At 44.5% G+C, this 14,556-nt stretch overlaps 1 protein-coding gene across 1 annotated transcript in view; it reads right to left on the bottom strand.

Annotated features, from left to right (window-relative positions):
• Positions 1-769: 769 nt before the first annotated feature.
• The window catches only part of LOC132649582 (grainyhead-like protein 2 homolog), a 65,760-nt gene continuing 51,973 nt past the window's right edge, over positions 770-14,556 (bottom strand). Inside the window, exons 8-10 of the mRNA XM_060373659.1 lie at positions 12,327-12,412; positions 2,606-2,670; positions 770-884 (exon numbers count right to left, since the gene is read on the bottom strand). Of these exons, the coding sequence (XP_060229642.1) occupies positions 770-884; positions 2,606-2,670; positions 12,327-12,412 (266 nt within the window). The remainder of the gene's footprint in view (positions 885-2,605; positions 2,671-12,326; positions 12,413-14,556) is intronic.

Genomic DNA, 14,556 nt, shown 5'->3' with positions numbered 1-14,556 from the left:
CTTTCCTAGCCTCCTCTCAGATAGAGCAGAATGCTCTGAGTCTCCAGGTATGTCCCCTCCAGGGCAATGGCAGTAAACATGCCCACACACCACAGGTAAAATATATTATTGCAATATTAGGTACAAATTATGTACATGGCTGTCAATCATACTTTGTGCTCCTTATTACTGACATGGTAGCGGAATGTCTTCCTGAACAAGGCCCAGTGGCTATTTGCTGAGATCCCCTGGAGGTATTTAAGCAAAATGACCTTCCTCAGAGCAACCTGAAGGTTCCAGGCCAGAAAATGGGTGTCCTCTTTACCCCACCCATGACGACTGTGCCAAGAAGCAGCTCATCTTGTCCATCCACTCAAGAAATGTGGAGAGGTAAGAAAAAAGGCATCGCAGTTCCCCAGGCTCTTCGAGATGAATGGACTAGCTGTATTTCCCTTGAAGGGGGAACTCTGGAGGTCTCAGGTGGAGCTATCAGTAACTTGTAGAGTCCTGGAGGGCCTGGACTCCAGGCTCTTGGGGAAAAAATGGACAATAAATAAGGGCCTGACAGGCTTAAAGAACTTAGCCGAGGGATACAGGCTTCAGCTCCAAGCAAGTAGAAGAGTTGACTGTTGGTCTGTTGGTGGGCCTTGGGCCCTGCCCCCTTCCAAGCAGTCTTGTAACAGTCACTTGAGATGGGTGAGATGGGTCTCCAGGTTGTAGGGCAGCGAGCCCACCTCTCCCAGGAAGGAGTGCACCGGAAGCTCCTGTCAAGGGGACTTGGGCCCAGTGCTCAGATCTCCATAAGCGTGATCTTGAAGCCTTCCACCATGCTCTCCATGTTGAGGATGAAGGTGTCCTCATTTGAATAGTGTTCAATGATGTTGTCATCCATGTTCACCAGGATGCTGCCGAAATTGGGTGAGATGGGGTGGGGTAAGAAACAAAGCCAGTGAACAGAGGGCTTTATGCAAGAGCAGCCTTCAAGCTACTGACTAATCACATTCTTAGGCCCCTCTGTATTTTCATTACAAACCTCAACTGCCCTTGGCTGAACACACATGTACAGTAAAAGTTACATATGACTCTACAGCAACTATAAAGGCAAGTTTTATCAGCAGCGCTTTGCAAGTAAGAAACAACTCAGTAAGGTCAATGGCTCTCCAACTTCACCCAGCCAATGAACGCCTGAGCTGGGTCTAAAGCTGGCTTTGCCTCACCCCAAGCTACTTCACCTCTTCCTGGCTGCCTACTCCATGGTGGTTTGGTTTCAAGAAAACCAACTTCCAGAGTCTATCTGTGATTTTTTTTATATAAATTTTGTTTTTGTCTTATATTTGAGTGTTTTGCCTGAATGCATCTCTGTGTACGGTATGTGTGCATTGTGCATGGTACCCTCAGAGTTCTGAAGACCAATTTAATCCCCTGGACTAGAATTGCAGGTAGTTGTGAGATGCCATGTAGGTGCTGAGAATGAAACCAGGGTCCTGTGGAAGAGCCACACACGCTCCTAACCAGTAAAGTGTCCCTCCAGCACCTCTATCTGTGACTGAGAAGTGCCTGAGCCTGTCTCACTCTTGTTAGCCAAAGAGATTTCCATTTGAGAAAGAATGACTCCCTGAATCACTTTATAGTGGTGTCATCAGGGATGCTGCCATACCTTCAGTTTGTTCTTTTACGGAATTAAAAGGCACCCACGCTTAGTGGGCTGATGTTGGGATAAAAGCCTTATGCATAGGCCTTCACAGGCCCAGTGCTGAAAGGCAGTGCTATCAGCAGTGTGTTTGTCCACACTGAAGCTCTCTAGCCAGCAAGACTTGAGGCTTCACTCAAAGTGGTATCCCCAGCCTACTGCACTGATCTTGGAAAGAACTGCAGCACACATTCACCGAGTGTCTAACAGGAGTTCAAGTTTGATGCTCCGTCAGCCAAAGACTCCAAAATCAGAAAGCCTGAGAACCCAGGTCACATTTTCTTTATGAAAAGGGTCCAGAAGAGTTTTATGGTACCTACTCCCAAAGAGGAAGCCTTAGAAAGGTCTTAAGAGGGGCAGAGGAGAGGGAAGCACTTGCTCCTTGAGGCCATTGAAGCGGCCCACCTCCCTGCAGGCATTGAATATGCTTTCTGTTTACTGAAAGTGAGACCTGGGGCAAATACTTAAGCAGGCCCTGGGCTTCATTCCTCCTCAGTGAGCCTGTGAGGAGGAAATGGAGCAGGGAACCCAGAGGCTCCTCACCACCCAACCAGGAAGGACTAACTGTTCACTGTTCCTTACCATGTGGGCGAGCAGCCTGACGCCCATTTGAGATTTCATTAATGATTACCTTGAAATAATTTTCTTTAGCCTCAGCTAATTTTTGTCCGTACTGTGTCACTCAGAAGCCAATGTGAAGAGCTACATGTAGTTCTGCCACGTCATTTTCCCCGATGTCCCACCACCTCTAGACTACTCCCACCCATGTGAGGCTGTCAGTAGATGAAAGCACCTCGGGTGACATGTTAGAAATGCACCGTGGGTCTCCCTGCCTGAACTGCTAGCATCGTGGGCCATGGATGTGACAACAGGTAAAGCTATATTAAAAATGTACCTTGCAGACAGGGCAGCTAGCTGAGTTAGCTTTTTTCTTACCCATTTTTGCTCTTCTGATAAAGCTTTATGATTTTCTCCACTGGCAGCCCATACTTCTCAGACAGCTGAAACATGAATAACAGGAAAGTGGTCAGCAGAGAGCAGGGACACACTGGGAAGCACAGCATTCCAGCTCAGACCTCACATCTGAGCACAGCACAGTCCCCTAATGAGACACGTCAGGAAATCTCATGATGAACACTTTCCCTGCACTAACTGCTGAGACCATTCAGCCCAAGCCACTGGCTTTATAGATTAGCAAAATGAGGCGTAGAGAAGTGAATGGAGCCCCAATCCACGTTAGCAGCCACAGGGTCACAGCTCACTAACTATGGCCCTGACTAGTTTCACCAAGTCATTATTTCCTCTGCCCTTAGAAGGAAGAGAAATGCAGCTCATGCTTCGAAGTGTGTCAGAGCCCATGTCTAGTGCCATCCCAATTTTGATTCTCCCTTTGGATAGATCTTAAATCACTCAGCAAAACAATCTTGATAAAAGTGGCATTTCCGATCCCTGGGAAAAAAAAAACATCTACTCACAATGTTGGATTAAATAGGTAGCCATGCATCAAAACACATTTCAACTGAGCCACTTGCAGTGGTTCACCCCTGTGAGCCCAGCCCTGAGGTCAGCATGAGCGATGGAATGCTCTCCAGACCAACCTCAAGAGGTAGTGAGAGAAAAAGTTCAGGTGGATAAAAGATTTATATATGAAAGATGAGACCACTGAGACCATGAAAGCACAGGAAAAGATAAACATGAGTTCATTCTTCAGATAGCCATCATCCTAAGTACAGTTTTTCCGGGAGACATGACACCTGCAAAACAAGCCTGAATAGTAATAACTGTGGAATTCTGAAATATCAGTAGCTCAAACATACCACAAAGAAAAATAATATGCTGGGAAGCATTTTAAAATACAAACAATATATACAGAGCAAACTGCTTCGTTAAAAAGAACTCGATGGGGAACAGGGCAGAGAAGAAAGAAAAAAAAACAGAAAAATTATATACAAGAAGAATATAATCAGGCAATAAGCATATGAAAACTGCACTGAACTTTTACTTAAAAATTTCAAATGAAAATAATGATAGGATAGTACTTTTAATTTAACTATCAAAAATGCAAATGAGCCAGGTGCCATGGCACACCCCTATAATCCCAGCACTCTGGAAGGCAGAGGCAGGTGGATCTGTGAGTTGGAGGCCAGCCTGGTCTACAAAGTGAGTCCAGGACAGAAATCCTGTCTTGGAAAACCAAGCGGGGGGCAGGGGGAAGGAAGGGAATGAGAGATCCAGCAGGTTTAAACATTTTCTGCTTTTGGTTTACAGCTCTGATGGATCTGATGCCCTCTTTTGGCCTCCATATGTACCTGCACACACGGCAGACAAATGACACATTAAAAATTAATCTAAAAAATCTAAAACGAAACAAAACTGAAGTCATAATCTAATGTTGGTCAGAGCATGAGGAAACAGCAGTGTTCAGATTCTATATAAGGAATAGTGACCCTCAGCCTCCTGGAAAAGAAGTTTGACAGAAGCATAGTTTTTAAAAGTGAATATGAGCCATTGACATCATGTCTAGTAATCGGACATACAGAAATACTCTCATGCTCAAACATGTTTGGAACATACCTGTTCATAACAGAGGAAAGTCATAACAAATATGCATTAAATATCTTGACATTTTCTTCACTTACACTTTAAAAATTGCTAGCATATTAGAGGGGAAAATAAGTGAAAATTTGTCAATATAGTATAATCTTATCTGAATTTTTAATGTTTACATATATTTAAATGTATATAAAATATTTAAATGACATAGCAATCTATTAATGATAGCTACATTGATAAATGGTCAGATTCAAGCTCCCTTTTACTTTGTATAATTCCACAGTGCTTATTTTTATGATTGTGTCATTTTTGTAAGTACAAAGTGGCAAGATGTATTCGAGAAAGATCTACTCCAAATATGTGCCATCCCCTCGCTAATGGCTCACAGGTAAGGTTGGGACCCAGACTTAGGAAGTGCAGCACAGGCTAGAAAAGGGCTGCAGAACCCTAGGGGAGAGCTGAGATCCTGAGAAAAGTTTGTTCCAGAGAACCCTAGGTTCCTGCCTTTCCATCCCTACCACAGGGCAGAAAGACCTCTTCACCATATGTACACTCAGAAGCAAGACAGAGAGGCAGGGTGATAAAGACAGACTAGACAAGTATCCTCTTGCCTGCGTGGGGCACATCACTGGTGGTCCTGATGAGGTTTCCCCACAGCCACAATAAGGCCCAATGAACAAAAGTTAACAAAACAAAACAACACACTTGTTGGCCAGTGGGATGGCTCAGTGGGTAAAGGCCCTCACCACCAAGGCTGGCCAGGTGAGCTCAACTCCAGAAACACAAGGTGGAAGGCAAGAACCTTGACTCTTGCAAGTTGTTTACTGACTTCCACATGAACGTGCAAATAAATAGAAAAGGCAACATTTCTCACAAGAGCCTGGAGGCAGCAAAGAAAACAGGCCTTGTGTTAGAAGGGCCTGTTTGCAGAAAATGTAAACAAACAAATAGGCAGATAAAATGAGAAGCAGATGAGTAGCAGCTGGAGAGGCAAAAGCTAAGGGAAATGAATGGACACAGGAAGTCTCAAAAACACACACGCATGATGGAAGACTTAATTCAGAATTGGAGAAATTTAGCAGATAAATTACAATGACACAGTTGGTCTAGTTTATATAATAGTAAATGCATATACACATACATACTGAATTTCCCAAAGATACTCTGTCATATAATGTGTAACAAAGACAATTGAACCATAATTCAATAAAATGAGAAATAAAAAGTTGAGAAGTTAATAAAAAATGTTAAGCCTCTCAGGAATACTTTACATTGCCTCTACTCTCTTCTCTCTTCCTCCCATTGAGGCCCCTACACTCTTTAGCAAGCCCCTTGGTGTCCTATTTGCATATGCAAATAAAAGGGAGCCACTTCCATTTTAGACAGGTTGATAAGAGTGCTTTCCTAGTATACGCAAGGCTAGGTTTGAGCCCCAAGACCACATAAACTGGGTGTGAAGGGTATCTGTACAATCTCAGCACTGCAGGTGGAGCATATGTTCAAGGTCAACCTCCCCTGCATAGCAAGTTTTGAAGGCAGCCTGGGACACATGAGACCCAGAAAGAGATGGAAGAAGGGAGAGGGAGGAGGGAGAGAGAGAGGAACCCGGTATGGTGAGCTAGCTCTGTCTTTTGAGCTCTGAACTGAATTCAGTTCTTGCTGAAATGGCAAGGCTCTCAAGAGTGACCTCACTTCCTTACTCATTCCCTGGGGATCTAGAACCATTCAGTGAACAGAACTAGTTCTCAGAAACTCCTTGAGAGCAGCCTGCTTCCACATTATTTCCTGATTACTTCCTCAGCATAGCTGGCCAGAGCCACAGCAAGACGATGCACAGAACTCGGATAGGACAACATACATACACCCATACTTAAATTAGCCTCAAACCAGAACCTTTCTATGCCTTTCCCACACAGCAACTAGCTTGTTTTTTGGTGGTGGGGATCACGGATATTTTGTGGTGCATTAGCATTCAGCCTGCAGGGTGGAAAGCTGGCTCAGCGGCCAAGAGCACTTGTTCTTCTTGCAAAGGACTCGGGTTCTATTTCCACAAGGATGTTCACTACTTCCTCATCAGTAGGGACAGATGTGCACAGACATACACACAAAATAATGAATCTTTAAAAATTTCTGTATGCATTTCACAGTATGGGCTGCACTCACCCACCGCACTGGGTGCTACTCATCTTATCCCTACATCATATCTGATGCACTATCCTACATCACAGACACTTTCTACCATCTTGGTGACTGCCTTTCATAATGCCATTGCTTTTCTTTGTAATTCTGTTTTAGTTTAGATACTTAAAAGCACTCTCAAAGAGTCAATGGATTTGAAATTGCAAAAGGCACCCATGGCACAAAAAAGTAGGAAGCCCTGGATAGCATTCCTTTCTGTGCATAGTGCTTGCTGCATGTGTACGTGTGCTGGGGGTAGGGGGAGGGGGAGGATGGAGTCCCCAGTATTTTCACCTAATTATTCTCACTCAGTTGCCTTCTAAGATTTGGCTTTGGTTAGTGTCACTTGCAATTTCTTTTTAATTTTCAAGTGAAAAAGTTTGCTTACTCAACAGCAGTAGTCTCATGTCTGTTCAGTCGCCCTTTTTTCTAAAAGAAAAAGGAATCGATTCCTGGCTTCTCTTTTCAGTAATTAGGCTCTCCACTCTCCAAAGCATGTACTTGGCAAAGGGCTGATCAATCAACTGTCTATCCCGCCTCTTTCCCAGATGCTTATTATCGATTCTTGCTTTCCCTTTACTCTTTGTGTGACTGGCATTGTTTATTCTTCTTTTATGTAAACATATGGACATCTGCCTACCTAGACTTGAGTTGATGGAGAGCTTAGGGTGGTGCCACCATTTGGGGTAGAGCTTGGTAAAAGAGGCACCTATGTCTTCCAGCCTCATTTTCCCTATCTGTAAAATGGTGATGATGCTATTTCCATGCCATGTTCATAGGAGTATGACAATAATTAAAAGGATCCTGTAGCACTCAGCATAGTGGGACATACTCTGCGAATAGCAAACATTTGCAACAAACATTGTGCCCAAGGCCTGAGGATATGCAACTGACAGCAAGAGACAAACCCCTCGGGACTGCATATTCTACTGGAGAAAAGAAGGAAGGAACACCCAACCAATATTAGGTATGCCAGGTGGTCTGGCTTCTTTCCTCTTGCAGTAGCAAAACATTCTGACCATCAGCAACTTGAGGACAAAGTTTATTTCCTCTTATATCTCAAATACCAGTCTGTTACTGAGAAGCTAAAAAACTCAAGCAGGAAGTAAAGCAGAAAGGCAGAAAGGAAAGCTGCTTACTGGTTTTCTGACTGGCTCTTGCTCAGCCGTCTAGAGACAGTGCTGACTCAGCAGGCTGGGTCTTCCCATATCATTCATCAGTCAAGACAATTTTTCACAGAAATGGCCAAAAGCCAGTCTGTCTCAGGCAATTCTTCAACTGAGGGTCCCTTGTCCTAGGTGACTCTAGGTCATGTCAAGTTGACAATAAAAACTGATCAAGACACCAGGTTGAAATAAAATAAAGCAGGTGGAGGCACACAGAGAAGAGGTGTTATTTATGTGAGTGGTCTGACAGGCCCCACGAGCTGGGGGTGAGCAGCCCCAACATCGTGATATGAAAGAAGAGCATCCTGGCAGAGGGGACAGCATGTGCAAGAGCCCTGAGGTCTGAGTGGCTTCACTGACCTCCAGAACAAGCTCCGAGGTTCTGTGGTCAAAGTTCACTCTTCATAAGGTTACTATGTGGTGGTTTCAGGAATGGCCTACCTAGACTAGTGTGTATGAATGCTTGGCCCACAGGAAGTAGCACAGTTAGGAGGTATGATCTTTTGCTTGCTGCTGTGTATGCTTGTGGTAAGAGCCAGGCAAGCTCTGAAACAGTCTCAAGAAACAGCAAGCCCACACACCTCAGTGTGTGGTTAAAGTGCCTGCCACACAGCATGGGGACCTGAGTCTGGATGTCCAAACTGCACGTTTAGCCAGATGCTGCAGTGCACACCTGCAATGGCCGAGCTCCCATGGACTTGCAGCAGGTGCTACAGCAGAGACTGAGCCTGTCTCAATCAGGGGGAAGCTGAAGTGACCTCAGTGTTGTCCTCTGACCTCCACACATGACACAGCCCATGCTCACTGATGAAAACACATGTGCACACACATACACACAAACACCAGTTTTTTTAAAGTGAGCATACCACCTTCTAGCTAACCGAGCTACTGCACCCATCATGTGGCCTGGCTCACAGGCTGTAGGACATCCATGTGGGCTACAGAAAGTCACCACCTCGGAACTGTTCATGAATCTGTCTGATATGGTACCTTCTGATTCAAATACCAGTTCACACCTGAAGGAAGGGTGGAAACACAGTTGTATTTTTTTTTAGGTGACAGAGTCACATTTCATCACTGTCAATAATTATTTTCTTTTTTTAAAAAGTAAAAGACTACTTTAAAAACAAAACCAGAAAAAACGAGAGCACGTATGACATGAAAGAAGAAAAGAGACTGAAGGAGGTTGCCAGAGGTTGGGGACAAGAGGTGGGAAGACTGAGGGAGGAGAGTGTACTAAAATTCACTTCGTTCAAAAATGTTTTAATCTAATGTCTTGTATGCTAATGACAAAACTGCAATAAAATAAGTAAAAGGGAACATATATCCAAGTAACAGAGTCATGGCTGAAGACAGGGAATACTGACCACTCTACTGTACTCTTGACACGTTTACATATGTGGATTCATTTCACACAAGCACATATCACCCATATTTATGCCACTAACAATACGGACATCTATACAGTCTGCCCTCGATAACTGCAGGCAGCACCCACAGGGTTAAGTGACTAAAGATCAAAAGTATTTTATAAAAGTTGTGCTTGTGCTGAATATGTATAGACATTTTTTGCCATTACTTCTTAAACAATGCTATCTACATAGCTTTTACATTCATCAGGTAATGTAACTAGGGATGGTTTAAAGCAGATGGAGGATTGCCGAAGTTGCGTAGGAATATGCTATTTTATATAAAATACATGGACTTGAGTACTCATGAAGTTTAATATTATGGAAAGTTGTGAAACAAATTCTAGATATGGAGAGATGATGTATAAATTTATGTATTCATTTTATGCATACATATTACAATATATAGGAATACATTACACATGCATATTATATACCCATGTACATATTTATTATAACATACAAACATGTACTGGTAAATGTGAGTATAATAAAATATCCTGGTTCTCGGCGGATCCACATTCCAGTCAGTTTTCCTACCTCACACAGAGACACAAATCAACTCAGGATAGAATTACATTAGCTGGAGAAATGGCTCAGTGGTTAAGAGCACTGCCTGTTCTTCCAGAGGACCTGAGTTCAATTCCCAACACCCACATGGCAGTTTATAACTGACTGTAATCCAGCTCTAAGTGACTTGACACACTTACACAGACATATATACAGGCAAAACACCAATGCACATAAAACAAATAAATCATTTTTAAAAAGAGAACTACATTAGTAAGCTCTAGTGTTCTTCAAAAGACACCATCTCCATCACACGCTGATGGTCCCCTTCGACAGAGCCTGTGGTCTTGACACCCCTAAGGTCAATGAACTTGGTTTGTAGATCACTACCAGCCCACTTGTGGACCCTGAAAAGGCTCTTCTTGACCACCTTTCCCACTTGTAACACTCCAGAAGCAAGCAGGTAGTTTGTGTTAAACGTTAAGGAAACTTTTTTGTTCCAAGTTGAAAGGAAGATGAAGCCAGAATTGCCTGAAGACTATGACTAAAGCCATGGAGGGAACCTGAAGTTTCCAAGGCTTGCAGCTCTCTCTACCCATTCCCCTGCCTCACCCCCATTTACCATCTACCAAAACAACACAGGAGTTGAAGGGAGGCTGAAAAGTTAGAAAAGTTGCTGTTGAGTAGGTGAAGTGACCTTTTGTTCCACAGTGGTCCAGTGTGAACACATCTTCAGGGTACTTATGAAAGTAGACAGAGGTTACAGAAGGAAAAAAAGACACCAAGGACCAAAGCAGGATCCCAGCATAGCACAGCAGTTCAAACCTGTTCTAGATCTGTGGTATCCATCCCTCAGGCTGTTCTAGGAGTTGGTTAAATATGGATTCCTACAAGGCCTCGTGGTATATGCTTACAGTCCCATAATCCCTGTGCTCAGAAAGGTGAGGCAAGAATCCAGGTCAGCCTGAATCTTCAGCAACATTGCCTCTTCAGCAGGAAGGACTAAGAATGTGCATTGAAATAACCTCTAGATACTCCTATAAACAATTATTTTATCTGCTCTTAAAAACCAGACTAAGGTGTGGAAGTGGACAATGATGTTCAGAGAAATCTGACTATTTTACATTATTTTGTAGACCATTTATCCATCCTTCAGCAATTTCAAGGTCATTAAAAAAATCTTGGTTCATCCCTTCTAGGCCTTTTGTAGTATCTGTTCTTTCTAATCATTTTAAAATTCAGAGCCCATGATGGTGGTGACACAGCCTTTAGTCCTGGCACTACCGAGGCAGAAGCAGGTGGATCTCTGAATTATATAGGCCAGCCTTGCTTATACAGTCAGTGAATTGCAGGTCAGCTGGGGCTACACAGTAAGACCCTGTCTCAAAACAAAACAAACAACAAAAATCATAGTTCATTAGAAGTTCCATAGTCTTTCTTGCATTTGCTTCTGGATTTGTTTCTGCTCTGAGTAGAATAGAAATCAATAGTCCCCACAAGTCACGACAAATAAAAAGCTGCCAAGCCTCCTCCTGTGCTTTCTGGAGAGTGACAGTGCTGCTCTGCTCAGAATGACCAGGGTCATGAAATGCCAGAGTGGGAGCAGTATGAAACCCACCGTGGCCACATTCTTCTAATTTTTTTCTGATTACTACTCAGAACTGTAGATAGACACTCACAATACATTCACAATATCACACAGCTGTTCTCTCAAGTTCCAAAACATTCTCATCACTTCCACAGGAAATGCACTAGTGTAGATCTTCCTTCTGCTCCCAAACCCATGGCAAACTTGCCTGCTTTCTCTCTCCCAGAAGTCATTGATTCTGGACATTACTGATAAATTGAATTGTGTAATAGAGGGCATTTTGTGTCTTCCTGCCAGTTTTACTCTGTATATACTCCTAAAGAATTGGAAACAGATGTCCAAACAGAAAGTAGCCCATGAGCATTCACAGCAGGGCATTCTCAGGAGCACCCCAAGAAGGAAAAGCACATGGACCTGTCAGCTGAATGAATGAAAAAAAATGAAGTATGTTGTGTTCATACAGTGAATGATTACTCTGCCAGTAAAGAGAAGGAAGCGCTGGTTTGTAGCATGTTCTAGCATGGACACACACCAGGGAAAAGTACAAATGAAAGTGATCTCAGGCCACTGTGTTGTGTGGTCTACACATAGGAACTTCCTCACGTACTGCAGTGTTCAGCCATAAGCCCAAATATCCCATCCGATGCATTTCTCAGACCAGCAGCCCCCAGGAGAGGTGAGAGGCAGCGCTGGTCCCCATCACTGCCACAGCCTATCCCCTACTGCACAGCTGTCTCTGAAACTGCTCATACTGAGGCACAGTCAAAGCTAGGTGAACAGCGTGTGAATAAAACACAGCTTTCCCTAGGTCGTGCTGCTAACCCTGGCCTAGGGCAGCGGAGAGAAGGGGAGAATCATCTCAAACCACTGCAGTTCTGCAGCAGATCTTTCCCCATAACCAACATGTCCTCTCTCCACTTTGGAATACGCTACCCAAGCCAACAAGGCACCATACATTTTTTGGTTTGTGTTTATTTGTACACTATATGCACCTAATTTGGTTTTATTAAAACAGATAAACAAAAGCCCCATGTTATCCTTCCTCCAAAGCATCTGACTGGGATGATTAGTCTGGAACCAATAGGAATTTGGCTGTTATTCCAAAAGTCTGTCTTAACACGCTGATAGGCTGACACAGACATGGATATTTACAAAGAACTCGACTCTTCACTTTCTTTCTGATTCTGGAGCCACCTAAGTTCTGCCCAGGTGGCAGGGCAGGGACTCTGGAGGCTGAGGGGGCTGTGGCTTACCGCTTCCATCAGGCCCTTCACTGTGGGTGATCTCAGCATCAGGGCGTCGAACACGTCATCACTCTCCTTCCACACGTACAAAAGCACTGCAAGAGAAGGGGACAGCCAGCATGACTCCTGTCACATGGGAGTCTCAAGCTGACACCACCTGCTCTGCCAAAAGGCCAATGACTACTGGGATGTACCAGCTCTGACACCTAGATCCACACTTTAGTTTCTCAAGAAAGGCACACAGTCTCCTCATGACTACTGTTCCCTGTGCTCATTCAGTGAATACCACTGAAGGCTCCTGGGTGCCATAGGCTGTATATACCAAGTGCTGAGGTTGAGGCAGAGAGCTAATAGACCCATTCTCTGCCTTTAGGGAGTTTATGGTCCATTAGGAGATAGGCAGGTACCAGATGACCTAGACACCATTGTGAGAGTCATAAAGAAAGAGCCAAAAAGAGGATGCTTTCCAGACAGCTCCTACCATGGTGAGGTGAGGGAGAAGGCTAAGATACTCAAGTATCTCTGAGTTGTGAAGAGCATAGAAGCACCAAATCTAGAAAGGAATGACACCAGGAGAAGAGAAGGTCAGGCAGACATTCTCCTGCACAGGCTTGGAAGGGTACCAGGGTAGCACCTAGGACAGTCCAGGAAGAACTTAGGATGCAGAGAATCACAGATTTGGGTTCAAGTCCAGCTCAGCCCCTGCTGTGACCCTAATGACTTAATCTTTCCCTGTCTGGATAATCTGTGAAGTAGGACACTAGCATCCAGCACATAGGTGCCTGCTGCCAGTTCTGGGAAATAAGGTCCATGTGGTAGGCTTCATCTAGGCCCAGCACACAGAGAGGCTCAGTCTTCAACCTACAGAAGCAACCAGGAAGTAGGTGTGGCCCCTGTGCCCTCCAGGGAGGGCATAGCTTTTCCTCTCACTTCTCTGTAAGAGCTCTGAACTGGAGAGTGTGCAGGCTAAGATGGGCAGGCACTGCCGATCTCAGCAATGTAAATAGACCTCGGGAGGCTAAGATGCACCTGTGGGGTCCCACAAACATGGTCACCCTTGCTTCTGCTTCCCCTGAACACTGAGTCCTCCTCCTGTGCCCACCACTCCAGCAATCATGCTGAAAGGGCAGCTTCCAGAAAACAAAAACAAACAAAACAAACAAACAAACAAACAAACAAACAAACAAAAAACTGGCCACTGTCATTCAGGTGCAGTCCGGCATTCCAGAGGGCTACTCTTTTTATCCTCTGGCAGCAGCATAACTTCCCACCCAAGGGAAGAAAAAGCTGAAACCCCTCATCTGTCCACACTAGGGAAAACTGCCCCAGGCAAAAACAATAACAGCAAAACACTGGTGAGCCTACATCTCAACTATCGTCTTAAATCCACCTAGCTACCATCACCATCGGCAGAAAAACAAAGGCAGGACTGGGAAATGAAATCAGCCAAATCCAAACTCCATGTCTCCCCGCCCCCTCCGTCCCAAAGGCTTTCTTTTTTTTTTTTTTTTTTTTTTTTTTTCAATGCAGTTTATTCAGGAACATTGAACAATCCTCGGACCCCGGGGAAAGCCAGCCCACAGCTTAAATAGCCTCTGGGTAGCCAACCCAGGCGTGCCACGGGGGCAATGCAGATAGGTCCACATACATGGAAGCAAGCCAGATCCTCGGCCTTAGCCAAATGTGGAGTTGTTCGTGACAGAGAGCACTCACCATCGGGAAGGTGGAAGGCGGAAACCAGCTCCATCTTTAAGGCATAGCATTCCACAGCTCTCTACAGTTCCCCCTTTTTGTTTTAGACGCATCAGGCAAGAGTAGAGGTCTGATCTCTGATATTAGAAATAAATTGGGACTTTGTACAGATGTTCATTTAGGTGTCATCCACCCAAAGAGCATCAGACCCGTCAGATACCTTTTTCTCAGAGGCGGGACCTGGGGCATCAACCCGCATGCAATCAGACATGCTCTTCTCTGGGTCCAAAGCGGCTGACCCTGAGTGCAGTGCTTAGCCTCGCATCCTGAGCGTATCATTTTAACTTTTTATGGTATCCAACCATGCTTGGGGAGAATGTCCTGCTTCAATGGCTGTAAAGGCCTGAATGATCATGGCTGCATCACACTGTTGTGAGACTCTAATCTTGCATATATACCACAGGCAAACCAAGGAGACCAACACCAGAAGGCCTGCTAACACTCCCATGCCCGCCCATTCCTTCAGATGATTCATGGCTGCATCAAT

This window comes from Meriones unguiculatus, chromosome 20 (assembly GCF_030254825.1).
Source record: "Meriones unguiculatus strain TT.TT164.6M chromosome 20, Bangor_MerUng_6.1, whole genome shotgun sequence".
Lineage (NCBI taxonomy): Eukaryota > Metazoa > Chordata > Mammalia > Rodentia > Muridae > Meriones > Meriones unguiculatus.
The sequence above is the reverse complement of the archived record's forward strand: the minus strand, read 5'-3'. Positions and strand labels throughout refer to the sequence as shown.